The 22,841-nt window shown below is 43.0% G+C and overlaps 1 protein-coding gene across 4 annotated transcripts; it reads right to left on the bottom strand.

The window, feature by feature from the left end:
• Positions 1-1,154: 1,154 nt before the first annotated feature.
• Bruce (BIR repeat containing ubiquitin-conjugating enzyme) lies at positions 1,155-22,547 on the bottom strand. Of its 4 annotated transcripts, none has more exons than XM_076518556.1 (44): positions 22,266-22,547; positions 21,509-21,828; positions 21,191-21,435; positions 20,777-21,119; positions 19,205-20,699; positions 18,947-19,121; positions 18,678-18,875; positions 18,186-18,609; positions 17,962-18,115; positions 17,729-17,879; positions 17,424-17,648; positions 17,092-17,346; positions 16,754-17,027; positions 16,403-16,564; positions 15,746-16,051; positions 14,632-14,928; positions 14,337-14,548; positions 14,113-14,269; positions 13,845-14,036; positions 13,554-13,768; positions 13,180-13,433; positions 12,895-13,076; positions 12,477-12,808; positions 12,253-12,400; positions 11,979-12,138; positions 11,406-11,757; positions 11,198-11,321; positions 10,841-11,121; positions 10,594-10,771; positions 10,236-10,524; positions 9,986-10,161; positions 9,716-9,902; positions 9,423-9,650; positions 8,767-9,294; positions 7,014-8,687; positions 6,693-6,935; positions 6,399-6,617; positions 6,099-6,323; positions 4,681-6,018; positions 4,362-4,582; positions 3,972-4,211; positions 3,705-3,893; positions 3,465-3,599; positions 1,155-3,393 (listed from the first exon to the last, which is right to left on the bottom strand). In XM_076518556.1, the coding sequence occupies exons 1-44, from the start codon at positions 22,450-22,452 to the stop codon at positions 3,106-3,108; spliced, it is 14,178 nt and encodes a 4,725-aa protein (XP_076374671.1). In that variant the 5' UTR covers positions 22,453-22,547; the 3' UTR covers positions 1,155-3,105. The 4 variants fall into 4 exon arrangements, with proteins under 4 accessions (XP_076374671.1, XP_076374673.1, XP_076374672.1 ...); XM_076518558.1 differs by having other exon boundaries at positions 9,716-9,899; XM_076518557.1 differs by having other exon boundaries at positions 12,253-12,397.
• Between the last annotated feature and the right edge of the window lie 294 nt (positions 22,548-22,841).

The raw sequence follows: 22,841 nt of genomic DNA, 5'->3' as shown, positions 1-22,841 counted from the left end.
CCGAGGCAACCTACGGCAGAAAATGATTTTCCGCTTCGGCACACGGGCCGGTCTAGCCCCCGATTTAGGACTCGGCGCGGGTCGAAGCGATTCGAAACGGGTCGGAACGGGTCGGGCCTGGACCGGCACAGGCAGGCTCGTGACAAATTGGCACGCGAATTGACCGAACGACTCGCGATTTTTCTAATTTCGAGCCGAGAAATTCCGGCATAAATCACGGTGCGTTCGCGCCTGGTGAGGTTTGCGAAATTGCCGGCATACATCTTGCGGGAAATGGCCGAATAAATCTTCCGCTTACCCTCCTTTCTCCTCGGCTAGAGAGAGAGAGAGAGAGAGAGAGAGAGAGAGAGAGAGAGAGAGAGAGAGAGAGAGAGAGAGAGAGAGGAGAGAGAGAGAGAGAGAGAGAGAGAGAGAGAGAGAGAGAGAGAGAGAGAGAGAGAGAGAGAGAGAGAGAGAGAGAGAGAGAGAGAGAGAGAGAGAGAGAGAGAGAGAGAGAGAGAGAGAGAGAGAGAGGCACAGAGAAGGAGAAACGGTGGTGACGATGCGGGGGTGGAATCAGAGATGCAACGGGAATCAGAAAAATAATGTGAATGTTCCAAGGACCTAGATGAAACTCGGAATTATTCAAAATGAAACTTGCCTTAATGGCCGCTGTCACATGCGCGTGACTTCACCGACCGGTTGCCCGTTGGCAGCCATTACGCATTGACAACATAATTATTTTTATTTTCACCGAACGGTGTATTGAAAAAATGCTTAATCTTCAACCATCGACCTTGAATTATCAACTTTCATTCTTGAACTGTTAAGTTTCGATCTACAATATTTAAGTTGAATTTCCGGTCAAAATGACTTATTTCACATTTTTTTTTATTTTAGAATTGCTGGAATTATAGTGACCCTTTCATAGAGAATGGTTGAATAGATTTCTTAATTCGAGCATACTTTATAACAAACATGGCAAAAAGTCTAAATAAATTCAGCAATTATACCTGTTATTCTTATAAAGCAATAGGCAATAGTCACTTGTAATATTAAAAATTTTTAATTAGACATCTGGCTCGAGTCAGAAGAGCGGACTGTATCTTAGGAACAGGTGTACGACAGTGTTCTAATTGACAGACAGAAAATGCGACAGAGAAATACTACCGAGCTGGCGTGGTAATATTCGTTTATTATAAATAACTATTGACACGTTCTCCTGCCACGTACATCATTTTGTCACGTGCGTTTCGCTTTTTGTTTTTTTTTTTTCGTTCATTGCTTAGGAATCCATGCAATAGTATACGTTACATCGGAGCAGTTTTTTTTGTATCCAGTTACTTCGGAATTACAAACATTTACTTGTAATGCGGTACAATTACTCGTGTGTGACGATTATTTACAGAGGAGAACAGAACAGAAAAAAAAGAAAACGATCATTGACATGTTGGCGGCGTTTCTCGGCTCGTCAGCCGGGTCATTGTTACAGACAACCATAATCTACCTGGCGAGACGGAGAAATAATGGGCGACGTTGATAGACACACGCTTGAAATGCAAACGGGGGTGGTTCAATTTTTCTCTTCCTCTCTCTCTCTCTCTCTCTCTCTCTCTCTCTTTCTCTCTCTTTCTCTCTCCATCGTATCGTTTTTATTCAGATGCATCCCGAGTGTTTTGCTAGTCTGTCCGCAAGGGGAGAGACACATCGTCGAACCGTGCACAATAGTTTTCACCGTTAGCGATCGCGATCGATCGACTGACAAACAAAACGAACAAGAGGGAACGGACTAACGAGAATTCGAGAGGAACGAAATATGCGCTTTGATTTTCTCTTTTTCCATACGGTACACATTCTTGTTCCAATGAGAATTAAAAACGGCGAACAAAAAGTAACAGAAAAAGAAATAATGAAAATCCGATCGTTTCCGAGCCGGACACGTTCTACCATAGTTTTTTTTTCGTAAAAAATACAGCGCGGAAGCTATCGGACAACACACACACACACACACACACCGCGCTCACTTGTTGAGCGCCAGCCACGTGTCGACGCGTTTATGCGTGTTACGGAACGAGTCTGCGAGACGGTTTACAATACAAACGCGGTTTTCGGTTTGCAAACGCAAGAGAACGACGGAGGAACGGAACTGTTGCGGCGGCGGTAACGAAAAACTAAACTATTAACAGAAAGTCCTAGACGAGTTACTCTGCGAGCCGGTGTCCTGTCGACGTGAAACAATAATTAATCTCTTGTCTCTTGCACGCGGGTTTTGTCGTTGCTACGCATTTGTCTCTATCGCCGGTCTCGCGTACATCTCTTTGTTTTTCGTAGTTTTAAAATCAGTCGCATTACGAGTAGAGGGTACCGGCTACGTAAACGAGGAACACGTATAATAAATATTGAATAACAGTTTGGTACTTATAGTAATACGAAGTAGAATGCAGCGTACATATAGCATAGCAGTAGCCACAGATAGTACCTACCACGTACGAATTTGTCACATTCATACTTAAACTTCTGCTTATAATCGTCTTCTCTCTAACCAACTCGATTTCCCTTTCTCTCCTCTCTCTATCCCTCTCTCTCTCTCTCTCTCTCTCTCTGTCTCTCTCTGTTTTCCTCGCACACACGCACACTCGCTCTCTCTTTCCCTCTCTCTCTCTCTCTCTCTCTCTCTCTCTCTCTCTCTCTCTCTCTCTCTCTCTCTCTCTCTCTTGCACACAATCTTTCGTTTACTTTCACGTGTACGCGTCAACTACACGTTTCTCTCTCTCATTCGTCACGCTTCCTCGCTCTCCCTCTCTCTTTTGCTTTCTCTCGCACTCTCTGTCCCCTATTCGTCACGCATCTACACACGCATGCACGAGCAAGCACACATGCAGACATACGTCTCTACCCCCTAGCTCCATGTCGATCTTCCTGGCTTGGTGTCGTCGTTTTGTTCAACCGGAAGTGTTGACGCGACCCTCTTCGTCCCGACTTTGAACCTAATCGAAATCGTCTGAGGATTCGCGGGGATAATAGGATTCTCCCCCTTCCCGCTACCGGTCAGTCCGTGATTTGTCCGTCATAACACAAACAATATAGACTTCAAAATGTCCAACAATGTCTATTAACATCCTGTAGCTATTCACACACTTTCGAAACCATCTTCTCCATGTCAACGTCCGTGTCGATGTCGTGGTGAACGTGGTTGCTGGCACTAGCGTTATTCATCGAGACGATGGAGTTACTGGTGGACGTGGAAAGTGCGGTCGCCGGGGGCGCCGTCGACGTCGGTGTTGTCGTTAAGGTGTCCGGCGTCCCGGACAACTCGATAGGGGATCCTGGGGACGCCAGAGGTTCTACTAGGTCCTCCAATCCTTCGGGAGTCGGCAGCTTGTTCAGCTCTTCTCTCAGCAATCTATAGTGCCTCTGCAATGTTCAAAGCGATTAGAAATGATGTCAAACGCATACTCGCAAACTGTTTCTGTCGCGTTTCTTACCCTTAAAGCTAAGGCGTTGAAAGAAAGGGTGCGACCAAAGCTCCGGTCCGTCCCGTGCATGTCCATGTCCCTTATCCAGCCTTCTAATTGTGCGACGATTTCGTGCCTCTTTATCCAAAAGTGGGTATGAATAATCTGAAACGTATTATGCTTGTTAATCGCTTTCCATTTTCGTCAGATTTTCAAACATTCTATGTTTTTCTATGTTTCTATGTATAACTGGAAATCGTTCTGTAGTACCTCCTTGAAACAAGGACACGGATTGCGAATCTGATCGAGCATCGCCCACTTCGCAGTAGCCTGACAAATGTTCGCGTTATACTCTTGACTAGATTGGGCTCCGCTCGTCGTACCTCGCGATCGTTCGTACCCTGGCTCATTAAAATATGGCTCCGATACCAGGATCAACGACTGTATCGAAACTAAGACCTGTTCGAAAAATAAGAAACATTTAAAATCAATTGTGCAACAATCTAATTTACTAACATTTTCGACAACGGTAATTACCTGAAGGAAACTACTAGTGTGTGCATTCCATTTTTCTTCTGGCCGACCGTGCCACGTGTTTAGTATGCTCAAACAGATCTTTCCATCGTTGTACAAATTAGGATTAAACCGCACTGTGTGGCGACCAGTAGTCTCTAGATTTATTAACATTGGACTGTGAGGATAGTCCGGAGGGAAATACACGTCGAACTCAAAGCATCCGTTTGCGTACGGTGTTTCCGCTGGACCCGTTATCAACACCTGGAACAAATATTCGAACTTAGAATATTCTCACTGAACAGTACGCTATTTCTTCGGAATTAGGAGAAGCTGTGTGCCTTCGCCATTACTGGCTTGTCGCTTCCACTTTGTAACTCCATGTGCGACAAAGTGATGAGGATGAGAAATTACCTTCATCACATCCAGTCTGTCCGTGTCGCACCTGACGAACACGCTACTGCTATACGACAAAGGTAGAGCTGTCGATAGAGTCACAGCTTCTTGTGCCAATCTCTTGACCCTGGCAGGATGACTTCTCTCACCAGCTGTCCTCATATTAAATTCGAAGTGATACGAGACTGCGAACTTATATCCCCCCGACTCTGGATTTTCAGTGATCATCTCGTACGTATCTGCAATTGTATGCAACAGTTAAATGACACGTACCGACCGACCGTCAACAGAAATACACCACTTTGTTCAACGAGACAGATTTTATCGAAGATCTTACCAAACTGCAAGTTCTTCATAACTTCTAAATATCGTTGCTCTATCGACCTCAGTGGCAGTTCTGGGCCCGCTGGGCTGGGTCCAGGCAAATCCTCGTCCATAGCCGTCAACCTTGCCGTAGCGTTTTGTACTATGGTAGCGCTCTCCTGAATGTCAGGGATCAAGGTAGCCAATCCTTCGTCCTGCTCGGTATCATCCGGATATTTGAACAAGGTCTTCGACTTGTTGCCTCTTGTGCGGTTGATCTTATGGACATAGATATCTACGCAGACCTTCATGCTGGACAGAAGGGACACGATGGAAGGCTCGCTGGGCTTGCTATTCTTAGGCAGCAGAAGCTGTGCCAACTGGTTCGAGCGAGCCATAGCTCTGAGTAGTTGCAACACCGCTCGGTACAAAGGAATATGCCTGGCCATGTCCAAGACAGAGTCGTTCCTCAAATACGAGGACAAAGCTGGGAGCAAACAGGACATCGCCAGCAAGTCTGGGAAGGGTGCGGGCAGCTCCCTTTGCTTCTGGCCTCCGGGTCCTATATAGCTGGCGAGAACTTGCAATAATACTGTGACGTGTTCCTCCTCGGATCTTTGGCGCAACAGCGCCTGTTCGATGTTCCACGACTGCTGGGTTGACCCGGTGCCAAACCCGGTGCCCTTCGCCCAGTACAGGTGCGAATTGTCGTCGCTGCGACCCGCTTCGCCCTGTATCCCGCCTCCCTTTTGCTCAGCATTCTCATTCTGGGTGGTTTGATGCGTAAAGATCGCCAAACAGTTTAGCAGGAGGAGCATGGCGCCGACCTCGATGGTCGTCTTGCGCAGCAGTATGCCGTCATCGGTGTTTAATGGTGTAGCGTCGAGCACCTGTCTTAATACTTGAAACGGTAGTGTTGGCAATGAAGCTGCCCACGGGGAAGTCAACACGTCCCCCCCTTCGCCATCGTCTGAGACGCCCAACGCCAACCTCAGCAGGCATTGCGCTCGTTTCCGATGTCTAAGTAGGACTTCCGCGTAGCCCGGAAGTCGCAAGAACAAGCCAAACGCTGCCAGAGAATGTGGAGGAACGTACGGAGCTAAAGACGACGCTTGCGGAGAAGAAGTGCTCGCACCCTCTTCTATGAGCTCATACATGTTATCCCCATCCTCTATCTCCACCCAGTCTGTACAGGTCTGCTCCGACGAGGGCGTCTTCTCGGCAATTGGCGGCGGTCTTCTAGAGTCCGGGTACACCAGAGGCAGATGCCTTGCCAGAATCGCCAACCCGCCACCGGCACTAAACACTCCCAAAGAACTCTCTATACTCCTATAGTTTAGTAAATCGATTTCGTTTTGCTTCGTCAGGTCCTCTGTAAGGATAAAACCAGTTATATTCATCTTGAATGATACTATCTAACAAAGGCTGATGTTTGGTGTGCCTAATAATAACCTTTTGAATCTTTGTTACGCTGGCGCAATATGAGATGCAAGCAAGGCTCCGATAACGATATCCCGCTGTCTTCGGCGATAGCCAATAGCTGAGCAATTGTCAGTCTTGGCGGTAGGGGGATGTTTGGTCTAGACGCGTGTATCAAATACTGCTGATTCGTGGAACTGCTAGAATTCGGTTGTACGTTATTGCTCGTTGTTTTGGTCGTCGTACTAGATGATGCCTCTGCGGAAGAGATTTGCTGGATTAGTATCATGTGAATATAAGATTGGATGGTAAACGAGATGAGGCACAATTTACCAGAATTGGCCCTAAACTTTCTGAATGTAGGTCCACGTGCTTGTGATCTATTCGATGCTTCTTTAGCCCTTTTATCTTTCGCTGTATTTCCTGCGGCTACGCTCAGTTTGTTTACTATAATAGCCATGCCTGACTCCCAAACCTCTCTGGATCGATTGCTAGTAGATCCAGTCTCGTTACTCTTGTATGTATTTGGCAGCAATAGTAGGAACCAAGTACCTTTAATCAAATAGTAATTCGTATTAATTGTAAATGCATAAAAAGCCTTGGTTTACTTGTAAGACATAGACATACCAGACACTTGCTGTAATATGTCTGCTACAGTCGATTGGGTAGACATATACAATAATTGCTGGTAATGACCCAGCGGGTGGGCAGGGTGCGGAGACATAGAAGGCATACTGTAATTTGCTGCCCTATTTGGAACTTTCACTGGTGCTTCCGACGTCACGGATACCAGCACTTTTTCACCTTCCAGTAATAATTGCAGGATCAACCTTCTTGTGAAGCCCGAAATTCCGTGAAAGTACCATGCATCTGTGAGAAAAAAACAACAACATTAGTAATGCGCATCATCTCTTTTCATTTTTAAAAATAAAGGCAATGAAGGCTCACTAGAAGTTATTTGTTGTTGCGAGATGACATCAGTTAATAACTTAGCTAGCAATTTTTGATTCTCGAGGTGACACCAACAACACCTGGACAAGAACTTAATGATGGCACTCTCAAGTGTGGCATACGAGATGCTCGTTTTGGAACACCTTGATGAGGATACAGATGGACTCTCCACAACTCGATTGCTCAAGAGTAAGAGGAGAGGTAACCAAAACCCATGACCCTCTTTGCCAAGCCAATCACGCATCCTGCCCTCTGAGCATACCAATGTCAAGAACTCTAACACCATTGCTATGCTGTCTGGTTCCGTCAAACATAAACCATCGGAATGACTATTTGTTTGTGTAGATGTTTCGCTGGCTTTATCAGCATCACCAAAACTGGTGCCTGCAGAATTGCCTTGACAGTATTCCTCCGATGATGATTTTTTCCTTTGTTGCTGTTGCTGTTTGGACTCCTCCAAATGACAAAAATCAGTGATCGTTGAGATCAACAGAGAAGGAAACCCAGAATCGATCAATTGTTGAATACCAGGCGGGGACCGTGCTGCCGCGGCAACAGTCAACAACTGACCCTCTGTCAAGTTTAGCCATTTACACCCTGACAACTGATGACGACAAGACCATTCCTCACCGGGGAATTCAGCATTTTTATCGTCGATCAGCCCATCTCTTTCCTTCTTATCACCCTCCATAGATGCAGGGTAGTCCGTCGATGTGTTTGCTACCAGGATCCGTACTCTTTGAAGGAGCAAAGGGAACAACGTCGGTCTCACATAGCAAAAGGCGCATAGAGCGGAGTCAATTGCTTGTTTCAGAACTGAAGCTGTGTCCAAAGTCAAAGTCCATTGGTACAGAGCGTTAAAGAGCTCGTCCGTTAGCAACGCTGGCAGATCATAATTCAGGTTCTGTTGTTGATGGGCCTTCCATATGATGGAAGACACACAATGAATATAAACAGCTGGTGGACTGATGGCGTTAGGGCTGCTGCATGGTTTAGAGACTCCATTGAGTGCTGAAGCATGAAGCCAAGACAACACCGCGATCATACGAGCTTCCGTAGAAGAGTCTTGTATAGAGCAGAGCTGTTGTACCAGTTCAACAACCAGCTGTACCGTTGATGTCTCTTGCGTAGCTATTGCGCCTTGAAAGAAGGGAGTAGACCTGTTGTTCAGCAAGAGTCCAATCAATCGTAGTCCAAGTTCTCTAGAGTGCAAGCCCAATTGAAATAAGACCGTCTCCAAATTCGGTGTGAAAAAAGACGGTACTGAGAGCAAAAGAAGGTTGCAACAAGCCTCCACCAGTCCATCTACCGAGGCAGCTGAGTTTAACACCTTGGTAGCAAGATTAGGATTCAGTGCGCTTACAAACAGACATTGATGCAGCAACCGCAACCAACGCGAGCTCGTCTTTGTAAGCTGCTCCTCGTCAATCGTATCGTGATTCGTTTTTATTTCACCGAACGCTGTTGTACCCAGCAGTCTGATTTGGCTAAGACTTATGTTTGTCGAGTCATGTGGCTTGTACAACCGCACCAACACGCAAGTTACTACTTCCGGCTGAGAAAGCGTGATGCATATGAATGTTAATCCTGCTGTTGGCATCGGTGGACAGACGGGGGTCAGTGGGCTGCCAGTTTCACGTGAAACTTCAATGGCTACAGCCGATGGACATGCTGAAAGCAGAAAATTTATTATGAAAAGTATGCCACTTGACATTCCCAGCTGAATACAATATAAAAGGCTCTCTCTTACTGGCTAGAGACGTGAGATGTGGCTGCAACTCGACTTTTCTTAGTAGTATAGCGCAGGGTAATGTAATCGTAAGATCCACCCACGCTTCGTCAGGATAGCAATGATACAACCAGGCGGCAGTCCTGGCTCGTTTCTGAGGAGTGGTGTTCTGTTGTATCAGAACGTCGGCTGGTTGCGCAGTGGGATTCAACCAAGATATGGTTCCTAGTGGAGCAAAATTTAGCAAGCCATCATCATGGGCCTCCAAGGTGTTTACAGATTTCTTGCTGCTCGTCGAAGCCGCTGGTACCAAGTTAGGAGCGTTTGAAAGGTGTTCCATGACTAATGCGATTACACCAGGCGATGCTGAATTATTGTTGCCTCCGCTTACTGACTTTACTAAATTCTCACAAAGCACTCTCACACCACCCATCGCTGTGAACATCGCCAAGGATACTTCATTGTCCAAGACCCACAGAATATACCAGAGAAGTGGCTCGGATAACTGCATGACACCTAACTGACGATCCAGTTCCCTTTGTCCTGACGCTGCAACATTATTTATATATCAGTATGAATCTTTCTTTCTCACTTCTGCTTAAAAAATGATTATCGGCGGCTTTCGATAGCTAAAGTATCAAATAGATAGTATGAATTTTAAAAAAATATATTCTTACAAGAAGAGAGATACTGGTAGAGAGGATTGAGGACCAAACTACGATTGCTGGCTTTCTCTGTAAGCGTGGTTAAAAGTTGGAATATGGCATCTGGGATCGAAGCCATGTCATCCAGCTCGGTTGATGCTCCTGCTCCGGTGCCCTTGCTTAAGAGCATGGCCAAAGACGAGCCAGTGCTGTGACCCAGTGCCCCCAGTAGTCGCATCATCGTAGGTTCGTGTTGTAAAACTTAAAACATTTGGAGTAATTAGTGTTTTACTGGTCGAGAATCGCGCTGGTGCTTCTCTCCTTACCTGCGTCAGCAACCCGGGGCCGCGTTTGATTAGCTTTGTTAGGTGGAGACTGTTGCATGCGAGAGGAAGATTGCTGATCTGCAACTGTGGCCTCCTCTGTTTCGGAGATATTCATGAACATCTGTGCATAGTTGACGTCGCCTGCTGAACCACGACCGCCCTTGCCGAGATCAGTTGCCGAGAACTTCTGCGAGCAAAAATATAATGTAATTGAATTGTAACAGTGCCTTTTGTACAATTAACGACACTTTGGACAGCAAGAAAACGTACACCAGTCACAGGTGTTTGAGCCAGATGCCATACTAATTTAATGAGAGCGACAATCAAGGTGTCCCATGAAACCAGACGATCTTGCCGAACATCTCCACCCAGTACGCATGCGAACAAGCCGCAAAATTCACCGGATGGATTCGCTAAATCCACTGAACCACTGCATTGTACCCCGACTACAAAAAGAAATCATTTTAATGAATTTTATTTGCTACAACACATCTGTGAATAGCACAATTCTGAAAATTACCTCCAGAACCCCTGACATAAGTAAACACTAGCACCCCGATGCACTCGATCACGTTCATCACGGTTTCCAAGTGCATCTTGAGATAAAAGTTCAAAGTTGTTAAAAACGTGATAAATTTGTACTGTGCATCTAGAGGTCCTCTCCTTGCAGAAAGAGCTCCGCCGGGCTGTAAAAGTTGGTACACCACCCACAACAGCTGCTCCTTAAATTTAATTCTTATAAAGATGTCGGATCTCACTTTTACCCTACTGAGAAAGTCTTGTAGCGCTTGGCATACAATAGGTCCAGCCTAAAACAGTTGCAACGTTAGAAATTGTTGTTAAGATTCAGAACAGTAGTAGAAAGATTACCAATGTACCATGATATATTGTTTGTCCATGGCGTTAATGTTCAATCCACTTCCGGAAAGCAAGCGCAGAAGCATTGGACCCAAGTTACGATCCACTATGATAGCCTCTACTTCTTCAGGCTGTTTGGTCGCAAGACTCAGGCACTCCAGAGCAAGACACCAAGCTCTCAGAGAAACTCCTGGATGCCTAAAATATAATGCATTTGCCATATTTTCCCTATAAAGATTCAACGTATTTACCATTATGCATACTTACCATATTAGAGCAGATATGAGACTGGAAATAGCAGCAGAATTCAAAGGAACAAGAGGTGTTCGCGGTGGATTAAATTGACTCGAAGAGTTAGCCGGTTCCGAAGAAGAATCCAAGTACAATGTTAACCATAATTGCAAGATCAACTCCAAGTTCGTCCCTACATTCTGTAGATATAGATCCGTGAATATCTTATCGAAACATCTGGTTAACATTAACAAACTGGAAGCTGTGGTATCCTTTAATGGTGGTTGTGGTGGAGAACGATTCGATTCTGTTGGAACCTGTTTAAGGAGATTGAAAAATTAAAAGATAATAAAAACAATGAAGAAAATTAAAATAAGTGAATCATTAACTTACATGTATTGTTGCATTTATACTTTGAGGTAAATTGTACATTCCTAAAGTGGACAATAGTCTCAACGATACTTCTATTCCCATATCCAATCCATATTCTAATCTTGCATCCATTGCCGAAGAAATGCTATAAAATAATATACCAAATAGTAGTACATTTAAAAAATGTTGAAACATCTTGTAATCTTCATGTATGCTATGTGAAAATTACCTGGAGCTCGCCAAGGTCTTGAACATTAAATTCTCTTTCTTCAGCATGTTTCTACCTCGTTCTAAGATGTCATCCAAAAAATCCTCCACTTCACTGTCATCAGACTCCATGAGAGAAGGAAGGAATCCATTAGATTTTGATGTTGAAGCAGCAGCTGCCGTGGACGCTCCTATACTATCCTGAGTATCTTCCTCAACCTCCACCGCTGTGAATTCCTCGTCATTGCCTAAAGTAACTGTTGCACCGCTCGTTCCAGCCGCGCCGGCTGACTCTTCATCAATTGGCTGACATTTCTCTGTCGCAAGAGACTCGAAACTCTCCTCTGAAGGACTTGCCTTGTACGCAGAGCACGCTTTTAAGAATAAGAAGTTCAATAAATTCGCGTACAGAAAAATGTGATCAAGGATGTAATGTGTAATATGTGTCCCAACAGCTGTATTGATTGAACGAAATCAGTCAGACATAATTTAATTGTACAACTAATACCAGACTGCAGAAAATGACAAATGTAGAATCTTATACAGAAAATTCCGCAGTCTAGATATTTATGAAAAAAAGATGCTGTGTATATACCTTCAAGTAGATCCTGCAAGAGACACGAGACTGCGTGAGAAGTCCAGGCAGCGTCCGAGTTACCCGTTGCCAGTTTGACTAACTTTAAGAGCTGTTCCTCGCTCATGAGCTCACACAAGCTAATTGCAGGACGTGTGGATATCACTAGCCTAGCGACTACCTATAACGCATAAATTCAACTCAAATTCAATTCGAAGAAGCGCCACTTCTACAGGAGGACACAGACACGAACGATACAAATGGTACAAAGACGATTAATGAATTGTATACTGACCTTACAGGCTAACAGGAACATGTCCACGTTAGCGGAATTGCACAAGATCAACGCGATTAGTCCTCGTGCTACTGGTAGAACGTGCTGATGAGACAGATTGGATATGTACTCGAGGTTCAAGTCCATTAATTCCGGTTTACTGGAACTGCTTCAATAAAACGGGGATGACATTATCTATAGGGTATTAGAGGAGACAATGACAAAATCACGCTTGTATTACAGACCTAGCGGTTGACTGCGACTGCGACTGCGACTGCGACTGCGACTGCGATTGCGACTGCGACTGCGACTGCGACTGCGACTGCGACTGCGACTGTGACTGTGACTGTGACTGTGACGATTGTGACTGTGACTGTGACTGTGACTGTGACTGTGATTGTGTCTGCGTCTGCGTCCGTGTAATTCGCGAAGAATGCTGCGGATCACTCTTTCGAATCATTAAAAGATCTTTGCAATGCTTGGCAGTGTAATGCTTCTTGAAGTAACGGTCTTGAGTCTTCATCGTTTCTATTTTACTGCTTAACGAGGCAGTATGCGAGGAAAGAGTCTCCCAACCCTGCAGTATAATTGTTTGTCATTTACCTTTCTTTCCCTACGATAAAACCATAAAGAGAATAAATGACTTCCCCGGCTACGCCATACCTGTGACGAGTAATGAAACTCATTTATAGCTTGTTCCAGTTCTTGAAAGCGTTGATTGTATTGCATTATACGTCTCTGTAGCTTCTTATGGTGGGTACAGGGAATAACAGAGCGATTGGCACTGCCATACTTTCTCTGCATTGCCGACTCCCCCTGTATGAACTCCCAACGTGACGAAAAACCTTTGAAAAATAATTTCACAACATCAAAACGTCTGAGCTTTCGTCAAGAATATTGTCGATAGAAACGTAAATTTATTACAGTTTCAAAAATGTGTAAAAATACCTTGGTCTTTATTTTTCTCGCCATTTCCTTCTGAGCAGGGAGGCGGAATGGCCACAGTGTCCAAGCACACGGACAAAAAGAGCAGTACCCAGCCAATCAGTGTTATATCCAAACGATTAGCACTAGATGCCGGAGGAGTCGACAACGGTGCTAGTAATTTCCCTAGAGTGCGAACCATCGCGTCTATCACCGAGGATCTATTGACACCAGCGATTAGCAATTTACGTCCAAGGTACGTTAGCAGAATGAATACCCTGGAGAAACAATGAAACGATAAATTCTTAAATATATTGTCAACTGAACCACCATTGATACACTGCAGATTTGAACAGCAAGTAATAATTGAACAGAAATATTAACAGATCGTGTTGTACCTATCCTGAGGAAATATGTGCGTGGATGAGGACGAGTACAGGTTGATCAGCGTATTGGACAAGAAGTTACCCCACCAAGGTTGATGACCAGCCATGCGTGCTAAAAGTGCGACAGCGTACAACTGCAAGCGCGGGGCTGGCGTGACCACGCAAATCGAGTGGAAAAACTTTTCGCACACTGTAGGCGTAAAGACGTCACAAATGGACATCGGAATCTAAAAGAACACATAATATCCGACATAATACTAGACAACAATCGACTTCAGTACCAAACAATTCAATGAAACGCACACTTGGTACGGGGCCGACTTCGTACACAGTGTATAAAAGAATATCGAGCAATGTCTCCCCTAAAACTCGCAGTTTGTCACTAGGTGCATTCGATAGAAGCATCGATGGTACGCTCTGAGAGCCTCTCCAGGACTCCAAACGTCTCCACACGCTATGTACAACATTTAACTGATGTTGAAACATTATACATTCCTGTAACATTGACCTTCCTATTTAGTTCCGTCTTCGTTTCAGTTCATTCACCTGATGTTTACACGATATTGTTTACCTGATAAGTTGCCAATATTTTCGTAGACGGCTGCTCCTTATTTACATTGGGGATTTTATTGTAACAAAGGTAGTGCTGCATATGCATAAAATTCGTGGTCTCTGAACACAACAGTGGATTTAATAGGCTCTTTAATCGTTCGGTGGCCAAGCTGAACCTGAAAGAAGAATTGACATTGGTACGGTTGCTTTGTTTGCGAGATCAAAATTGGAAATGGCAAGCACCTGCACTGGACATCCTCTGCGAGGGCAGATAAAATGTTACACTGCGTGTCGATGGTGGATTGCACAGAGGCATTGAAATTATCAAAGGTTGCAGGAGAATTGTGCAATTCTGCGTAGTCTTCTCCTGGTAGGACCACCATGTGTCCATAGAAAAGTCCTAATGGTATTTTGCACATGGTTGGAGTCATGCCATAGCGACCTATAGTTGTAATCTAAAACCAATACAAATGTTTCTGATATCGGTGCCAACAGATTTCTCGTGAAATTCTATCGATACTGTTTATTGCTATTATACCTTAAGATATCTACACACTGGAGGCGGTTGGAGATCGCACACGACCAACGGCTTACTTGCAATATCGGTAGTGACAATTAGTCTGGTGTTATCAATGTCCTCGTTCTTAGTCCATATATCTATTGTTAACGATGCCAAGTCACTACAGGAAGGAATTATCAAGTCGGTGAGCAGTACTGGTGATCCAAAGTCCAGGATAACGAACCGACGTGCCCCAGAATGCAATCTGTCAACCACTAATGCTTGCTGCGGTGGCCAACATAGTAATCTTCCCCATGGAAATGCAACGTCGTCCCGCTGCAATGTGTATAGGCAATGGTTATTGTAATTGGTCACTTTTAAACGCAGTAAATACTAGTTGTCTACTTTGTTTCTACTTTGTCATGGAAGTAGACAGTGTGGAGAGGAATTGGATAATACGGGAATGTTGGAAAAAATTCCGTTCTATAATATTCAGAACATGGAGCGTTCTAAAAATATTGAAAATAAAAGATCAGGTAAATTCGATGTTCCATTTGGCGTAAAAGCATTAAATTGTAACACAGGGCCGGCAATAACAGTATAGAATACAAATATTCGTGGTACATGAATATTTCTATGAAAATAAAAGCCTAGATTGCATGAGTAATTTGTTGAAAATATTTTTGATAACATCTGGGTCCACTAGATCTTATGAACAGAAACACAGTATGACACGGTATACAAAGCAGTATAACGACGTTAAAATCACACTGACGTATGATACAGAACAGTTTCAAAGCCTGTCATGCAAATTGCACTTCGTGTATCCTGCCGCGTGTTTATGTGTGTGCCAGAATTGAGCATTAAGCTATTATTAGTTTTTCATTTGATTTAGCGATTAATCTATCATACATTTACTAAATTTATTGCTTTAAGCATTAATTGCATTAAGTATTGCCCAACTCTGTACATGTAATACGTATGCGAGTGTAACTGTCAACATCGATAAAAAAAAAATCATATATAAAAATGATAGTAAACAGCGTATTAATAAAGCTATAAAAAACATCGTGATAACGACAAGAAACCTGTCGAAGTGAGAAACGGAGAGGAAGAAATAAGAAGGTACAACTTCTCATCTATGATAATCTACCTTTTTAGAATTGCTGTCTTCGACATTGTTTAGGGTAGTACCGAGATTTTGTATGGACGACTTTTCTTTCGTTAAAGCAGAATTTAATATATGCGAATTAGGCATGTCGGATTGCGTGTCATGCCACGTCTGATTGTTCACCGACATATCGTTAGCTTCGGCACAGTCTGATTGATTATCAGGCGTAAACATCAGTTGCGAAGCTGGCTTCTTTAACGCTCTTCCTGTACAGAGACTAAGCAGATCGCTTAATATAGGTGTCGACTTAGCCTGAACATCTGGTCCTAGCGATCCAGCATCCAAGTTCTACAATGGACAATGATTTCGATTCTGGATTATGTTTCTTCTGGTCGAAAAAACATCTGTACAACAATAAACGACCACGGCGAACCAATTCTCTCGTTGGTCGTGAATCAAGGAAAAAAGAAAACTGTACACAACCTGCCTATTCTATCTTAACTATGTGTCACGATTTCAGAGAAACAATCATTTGATCTCTGTGTTCAGATCGATCATGCTCCAAGGTACATGTCGTTCCGATTAAACAGTCTAACAGAAGATAGAGCAAAGGAGAGAAACAGAAAGAATGGAAGAAATCTTGATGCACTAATAAAGAAAAATAACAACGCTCGGTTCGTCTTGTCTAAGGAAACTTACGTAATTCTGGTGAATAGTTTTGATATCAGGTACGCCGTTATTGTTTGTCACTGTGCTATCGTACAGAGGAGCTCCCATATTATTAATACTCATACACGGATCTATTTTCTCCATTTTGGTACCGTTCGACACAGCGTGACAAGAAAAATGGAGCGGCTCAACCTGAAAATTTATGCTCATGAAAAATTGTTCATCATTTACGAGTCAACTAATAAAGGAAGATCTCCAACCCGGGAATTAAAAACGCTAGGAAATCGTAAGAACACGCGCGTATATAAAACACATTTACGTACATATTACAATGAGATATTGGGTTGGAGATTCTCTTTTAGTCTAACATCGATGCGTTACCTCTAACAGTCCCTTCATACTATGATTTGTACATAAAGCCTTTAGTTTACTAGGCATCACCAGTTCGCTAGCTGGATGTGTAGGCAGCGTGAGTAGGTCCCTCAAATCAATAGCATCTTGAGAAAACATGGTGCTGGACGATGCAGCCAATGTCACTGTCTGATCGTTAGCTGCTGCTGACACATATGCGGATGGCAGCGGACTATACTTTGGAGGCATTGGTGGGTCCAAGTCGAACAGCTCCGTTTCAAAAGGTGTACTGTACAAACCAAACCTGCGAAACAATACGAGTCAAGTTATCTTTAACGTGTATAATATGTTGAAACATCGAATTATACCTTGTTGCAAGCAATAAATGATAAGGATTCGCTCGATTCGCTATTTCTGTTGCGATTTGCTGTATTAAAGTGACACACTGTTGAGCGATGCTATGATCTCTATCCAATGGTAAGATTCTAGTGATCAACAGCTGAAGCCACCTTAATGAACCAGCCCATTGAACCTCTATGATTGACGGTAACAACTTCACCAACACAGAAACTAAAGTCTCATCGAAAAAATTAAAAGGCGGATGTTCTAAATTATAAAAATCCCTGAAAGCAATTTGTTAATATTATAGTTACATTTATGCTTATATTCTTGCGTTATTATTATCGTGTCGTTAACATACCTGCTGCAAAGCATAATTAATTTTATACACTTGCGTGCTACGCTTCGACCAGCATGTAAAAGACAAGTTTTTAGTAAACTAGGTAACCACGCTTGGACAGAACGGATTGTTTTTAATTCGAACGATATTATTTTCGCGTTGTTGTGGCTACTGCGAAGCCTCGTCAATCTGATAGTCGTTATCCATATTAAAATGTCTAAAGCAAGGGACTGCGTAACAGGCGACCTGCGAAACGTCCAGTTAAACATTCTGTAACATATTTCTATACAACAAAAATTAAATTCTTATCACAAAAAATGTCCTACTTGTCAGCTGTTTCCAAACAAGCTACTCTTAATAGATTCTCGAAACATGCCTTCGATTCTAACATAGCACAACGCTCGGCTTTCTCATTTGGTACATTAGTCGGTTGCATCGTTCTGACGGTGATAGCTATTTCCTGGATCCATTCGCATGCTTGAAATCATTACACAAATGTTAATTACAAATAGTTTGCATCGATTGCAAGAAACAGGAACTAAATAGGTAAAACATTTACCAATATCACAATCAAAGTTTTTGCTGTTCGCGTCTTCAGTAAATCGTTCTGAAGTGTCTTTAGAGTGAAAAGGTCGCACAATATCGAATCTCCTCAACTTCTTTGAAGTAGAAGGTTTATTGGCTGATGCGTTAGTCTTCGGTTTCATCGTCACCTATAATTAACCTACATCTTTCACTGGCCCTACACTGCAGATTTAATTATAACAATGTATTAACTCTTACGCCATCCTTTGATGGATCAGCCAAAGTCTTAATATGAACAAGAAGAGTTCTGGCTTTGGTTCGGAACAGTTTGGGACTGGTAAGCGTGACACAGCCGGATCGACACGTTAAATCCATGTACCGATGCAACTCAATGGGCCCGCATAAGATTTCCGCATTGTGCTGCCTTTGATACTCCTCCGTCACCACAGGATTCTCCGTCTTTTGCTCGTTACCTATGTTAAAGTCTATTCTCTCGTCCACCGAAGTCAATGGCATCTTGTGGTTGCCAATTCTCCTCACGTTTTGCTTTAGTAGAGTTATTTGAATAATTGGTAATTCCTGGCGATTGGAACATACACTAAACTTCACATCGACGTGGCCAACATTTCCTGCCGCGCTTCGAGGAAGGGTCAACTCGAATACATACTCATCCCATGTGGGCCTGTAAATTAATATTAATATGATTAACCCTCGGAGAGAACCCATTTGAATTCTAATTTTCTCCCATACCACTCATCGTGCAAACGCCAAATTCTCGTATGGTGTTGCTGCGGGTGTCGACGCTGCTTTTTACCCTGCATCATTTCGTGCCAGCAAGGTGGAACAGTAGCACCATACGCAGGAGACTCACGGTCAAACCTCGTCAATTCGTACAAAGTGCGTAAATCTGAATGTGAGAAGTTTGGTTTGTGCGCGATCAAGGAGTCCCTGAAAACGTACAGTATCTCACACTAAAATTACCCTGCAACATTGTGCTTTATTATTGCTTTTATTCTTACTGAAAACCGGACGACGTGGACGTGCTGGGAATTATTTTCTTATTGCAGAGCTCCTCTGTTGTCATCATAGTAACATCATCAATACCCTCTCTGTCCTCTATAGAATCTTCCTCATCGGTGGTGATGTAGAAATGGAGCTCACCATCGCTCGTGCATGCGCATAACCTTTCCAAACCTGGACAGTAAAGGTGCATTAATGGATTAATTTTTGAATGAACAATTCCTTAAAATGAGGCATCCAATACAATGCAAACTTACTGTTGCAATAAGCTGCAGAAATGAATTTCTTTCCCTCGACTCTTGCTTCAGTGACAGTCTTCAGTGATGATAAGTTTAATACTCTGATCACGCCATCCTTGCAGATTAATACCACCTGCCCAACAGGTTCCACAATCGAATTAGTGTTAGGACCTTTGCTAGTGTTCTTGCCATACAGTGGATGTCTGCTCTTTCTTTGAAGAGGTAGGAAGACATGTTCCAGAGGTGCTTCTTCTGCTAATAGTTCTCGCCTGGCTACTGGCTCCGAGCATATTTTGATGACTGGTCCAGAAAAGTCCAGGGCATACACAAGTAATATAACGTTAGCATTGGCCGCTTCCTCGTGTACTTCACCGTTGATTAATCTACTGGACTGTGTATCATGGTCCCAATACATATAGCCCTTTTGTGGGAAAAATTCATTGTCTTCGTCGACATCCATCTGATTGTTATTTGAACCTGAACAATCTGCACTGTCTGTTGTAGGACACATAGCCACATAGACGTGCCTTCCATCGACAGATGGTCCAACATACGTGATCTTGACGTTATCAGGGGCTTCGATGGGCAACGTTTTTATAACAACTGGCTCAGTCTTCGTTATCTTCAGGATGTCCAGGCTCTTTTTGTTCACCGCCGCTAAGTCGGACGTCGATGCGAAATGTTCTGGTCCGCTGATAGGATTGAAGTTCGCATCGAACGAGCTTGATGTAGGTGGTACTGTAATACCAATGGGGTTTGAGTAAATTCCATTGGAGGACGACGCGGTCAGTGCGGGCGCTGAAAAGATACCATCAAACTGCGAACCAACTACTAGATCTGAATCTACATCCTCTATCACTGGAACTTCGTACAAAAATTTGCCGAGCAAGAAATCTTGATAGGGATTCTCTTGACGTTCTCCATTCGAACTGGCGCTAGTTCCGGTTACTGACAGTGTCTTCTTCGCTTTCGAGTCCTTTGCATTATCTTCCTTTATCGGTTGCGTGGTGGTAGTTTTGTGGTGGAAATCATAAAGTACCAAATAGTGCAGTTTCGACGGTGTATACCTATCACCTGCCACCTTCATTATGTCTAAAGTGTCACTGGCAGCACTATTTACACTGTTCATCGCGCGAACGAGGGACGACGAGGAAGCCAGATGCGTCGAAGCAGCCCACACATTTTCTAAAGTCCTTAACTGCGATGGGTTACTGACTGTCACTGTAACAGCACATATTACACATGGCCTAATTTTAGAGTCCGATGGTTCCGCAGTCAGAAGCATCGAACCAGAGGTTTTTGCATCACTGTTCTGCGAATTAGGAGGTCCTACTAGAGACAGCGCTGTGATCTGCACTTTATGAGATGCCGGATACTTGTATTCGGTCAGGGAATCCGTTTCTGTATTGAGCGTTCTTAAATACGAAGACAAGGATCTGCTAGAACCAAACTGTATGCTTTCTTTGTTGTTTATTTCCTGTTCAATCGGAGCCACAAAAAACAATACTTCCTTCTGCAAAAACCACAATATTTGTAACAGCATTGTGAAACTGAACATTCAGAGATTAGCGTTTGACACCAAGTATTTACCTTCACTTGTTTTTTTACATTCCATATTATTACAGAACCATTACTGAAAGAAGCTGTAGCCACCAGACCATTGACATTAGTAGTGCTAATCACGTCTATTCCGACACCAGTCTCACGTGCAGGAGCGGTAGCAAGGGTAACAGACAAAGGAACGTTTTGCGTGTACTCCCCTTTGATGAAGGGGCACACGGGAGAGTGGCGCTCATGTTCTGACCAAGGTTCATCCTTTGGTTCCCAGCAAACTAAACAAACATTACACGTGAAGCACATTACCCTATCATCACCTGTTCCATTTGGGTGGTGGTATAAACCGAACTGAGCCATTTGGTCGGGTAGAGCCCATCTAGAATAAATAATATAGATAAAAAATATGTATTAAACTGACGCGTAATACCGATCGTTAAAGCTTCATACTCGTAGTTTATATGCGGCCATTTTGAGAAAGTTTCCCTGCGAACTTCCTCACTAAACATTAACGCTCTATCGGCAAGACTCCCTTCTAATGCCAGACCTGGTAATAGGCCATTTAATCGTTCATTGATAGCAGAAGCAATTGGCAACGCGGGTATATGTTTGTTCAATCTCTTCAATTCCGCTACTAGCGCCAAACACACGAGCTTCAAGGAACCATGCGGTAGTTCCAAACATACTGTATTCCACTATTTTGAAATCAAACAAAAATCAAATTAGGTACAAATCAATTTAAAACGTTTTTTTCTTTCTGTTGCTTACTTTTTGGGCTTTGATCCCTTTCTTTTGACTTGCTTCCACACTAAAAGTTTTACTTGTTAATTCTTGGATCACTTCTTGTACGTGATCTGCACCTGGTAGCTCTACACATTGCAGACACTGACATAACAAATTAGCTTCAGAAAACATTAACTCTAGCTTTACAACATGTTCACTTCGAGAAACGGTCGATTGTAAAAGAGTGTCCAAAAGGAGTATACCATTGTATTCACCACGTACTCCAATTCCTCTCCCATCTGTATATAATACCTTATCTACACCATTTGATAAATATGTACCTTGAAGTTTCCCATGTGATTTTCCTGTAGAAATACAAATTCTTATTTTAATGTTTGCTTTTATAACTGACTCTTTGGTCTTTATACGATGGATCAAAGTCTCTACATTAACTTCTTCACATAGTCGGACACTTATTCATGTAAAACAATAATGGATGCTATCTGGTGAAAACATTGGAATAGTTGCAAGAGTTTGATTGACTTTGAGGAAAGAGGAAGTGGTGGAATTAGTATTTTATGATTGATAAAAAAGCGAATCGATTGTTTTATTATGAAAACACTTGAATAAAAAAAAAATGGAAACTTTAGTCACGCCTGACGTTTTATACACGTACACGACCTTGACCATGAGGCGTAATTGGGTCCGATGCGAAGAAATCATCCATGAAATTCGTGACAAAACGACTTGTTATTACCTGATGATTGATATTCGTAAAACAAAGATACACCGCGATGCTTACCCGACAATGAACTCTTTTGCAATATTTCTCCTGAGTTGACATCAACTACGTATACTTGCGCACTGCCAGTGGTGATTAGTAACACATTTAGATTAGCATGATAGATTATATTTTTGCACTCGATGTCCACGTTTAAATAACCGTCTTCCTTCAATAACCACGGGTCATCATCAGCCATTTTGCTCATACGAATTACGATTCTCAAAAAATTTGTCTAATGCGCGAACATCACAAAAAAACATGGCGTACTCATCACCGCCATCTTTGAGTAGAACGTCAGCAAATCGCTGTGAAGCTAGTTAATAACTGTCGAACGATTACAAGTTCGACGAGAATCTATCGATATATCGTTTCTTCGAATTTATATCACAAGATCACGGAATATGTACCCTACACAGAGTACATACTGTGATAAATATTTCTATAGGCACTAAAATAAAAATGCCTTACCGTTTCAAAGGAAAAGGAAGAGGCATTTATTTTGAATTATTCACTTTTTTCCCGTATAGTAGAACTATAATAATATGTGCGAACTCTGTACACAGTACTAAAATAGTATATAACTCAACGCAACCC

This window comes from Megalopta genalis, chromosome 2 (genome assembly GCF_051020955.1).
Source record: "Megalopta genalis isolate 19385.01 chromosome 2, iyMegGena1_principal, whole genome shotgun sequence".
NCBI classification, from domain to species: domain Eukaryota; kingdom Metazoa; phylum Arthropoda; class Insecta; order Hymenoptera; family Halictidae; genus Megalopta; species Megalopta genalis.
This window is presented reverse-complemented; position numbering and strand designations above follow the sequence as displayed.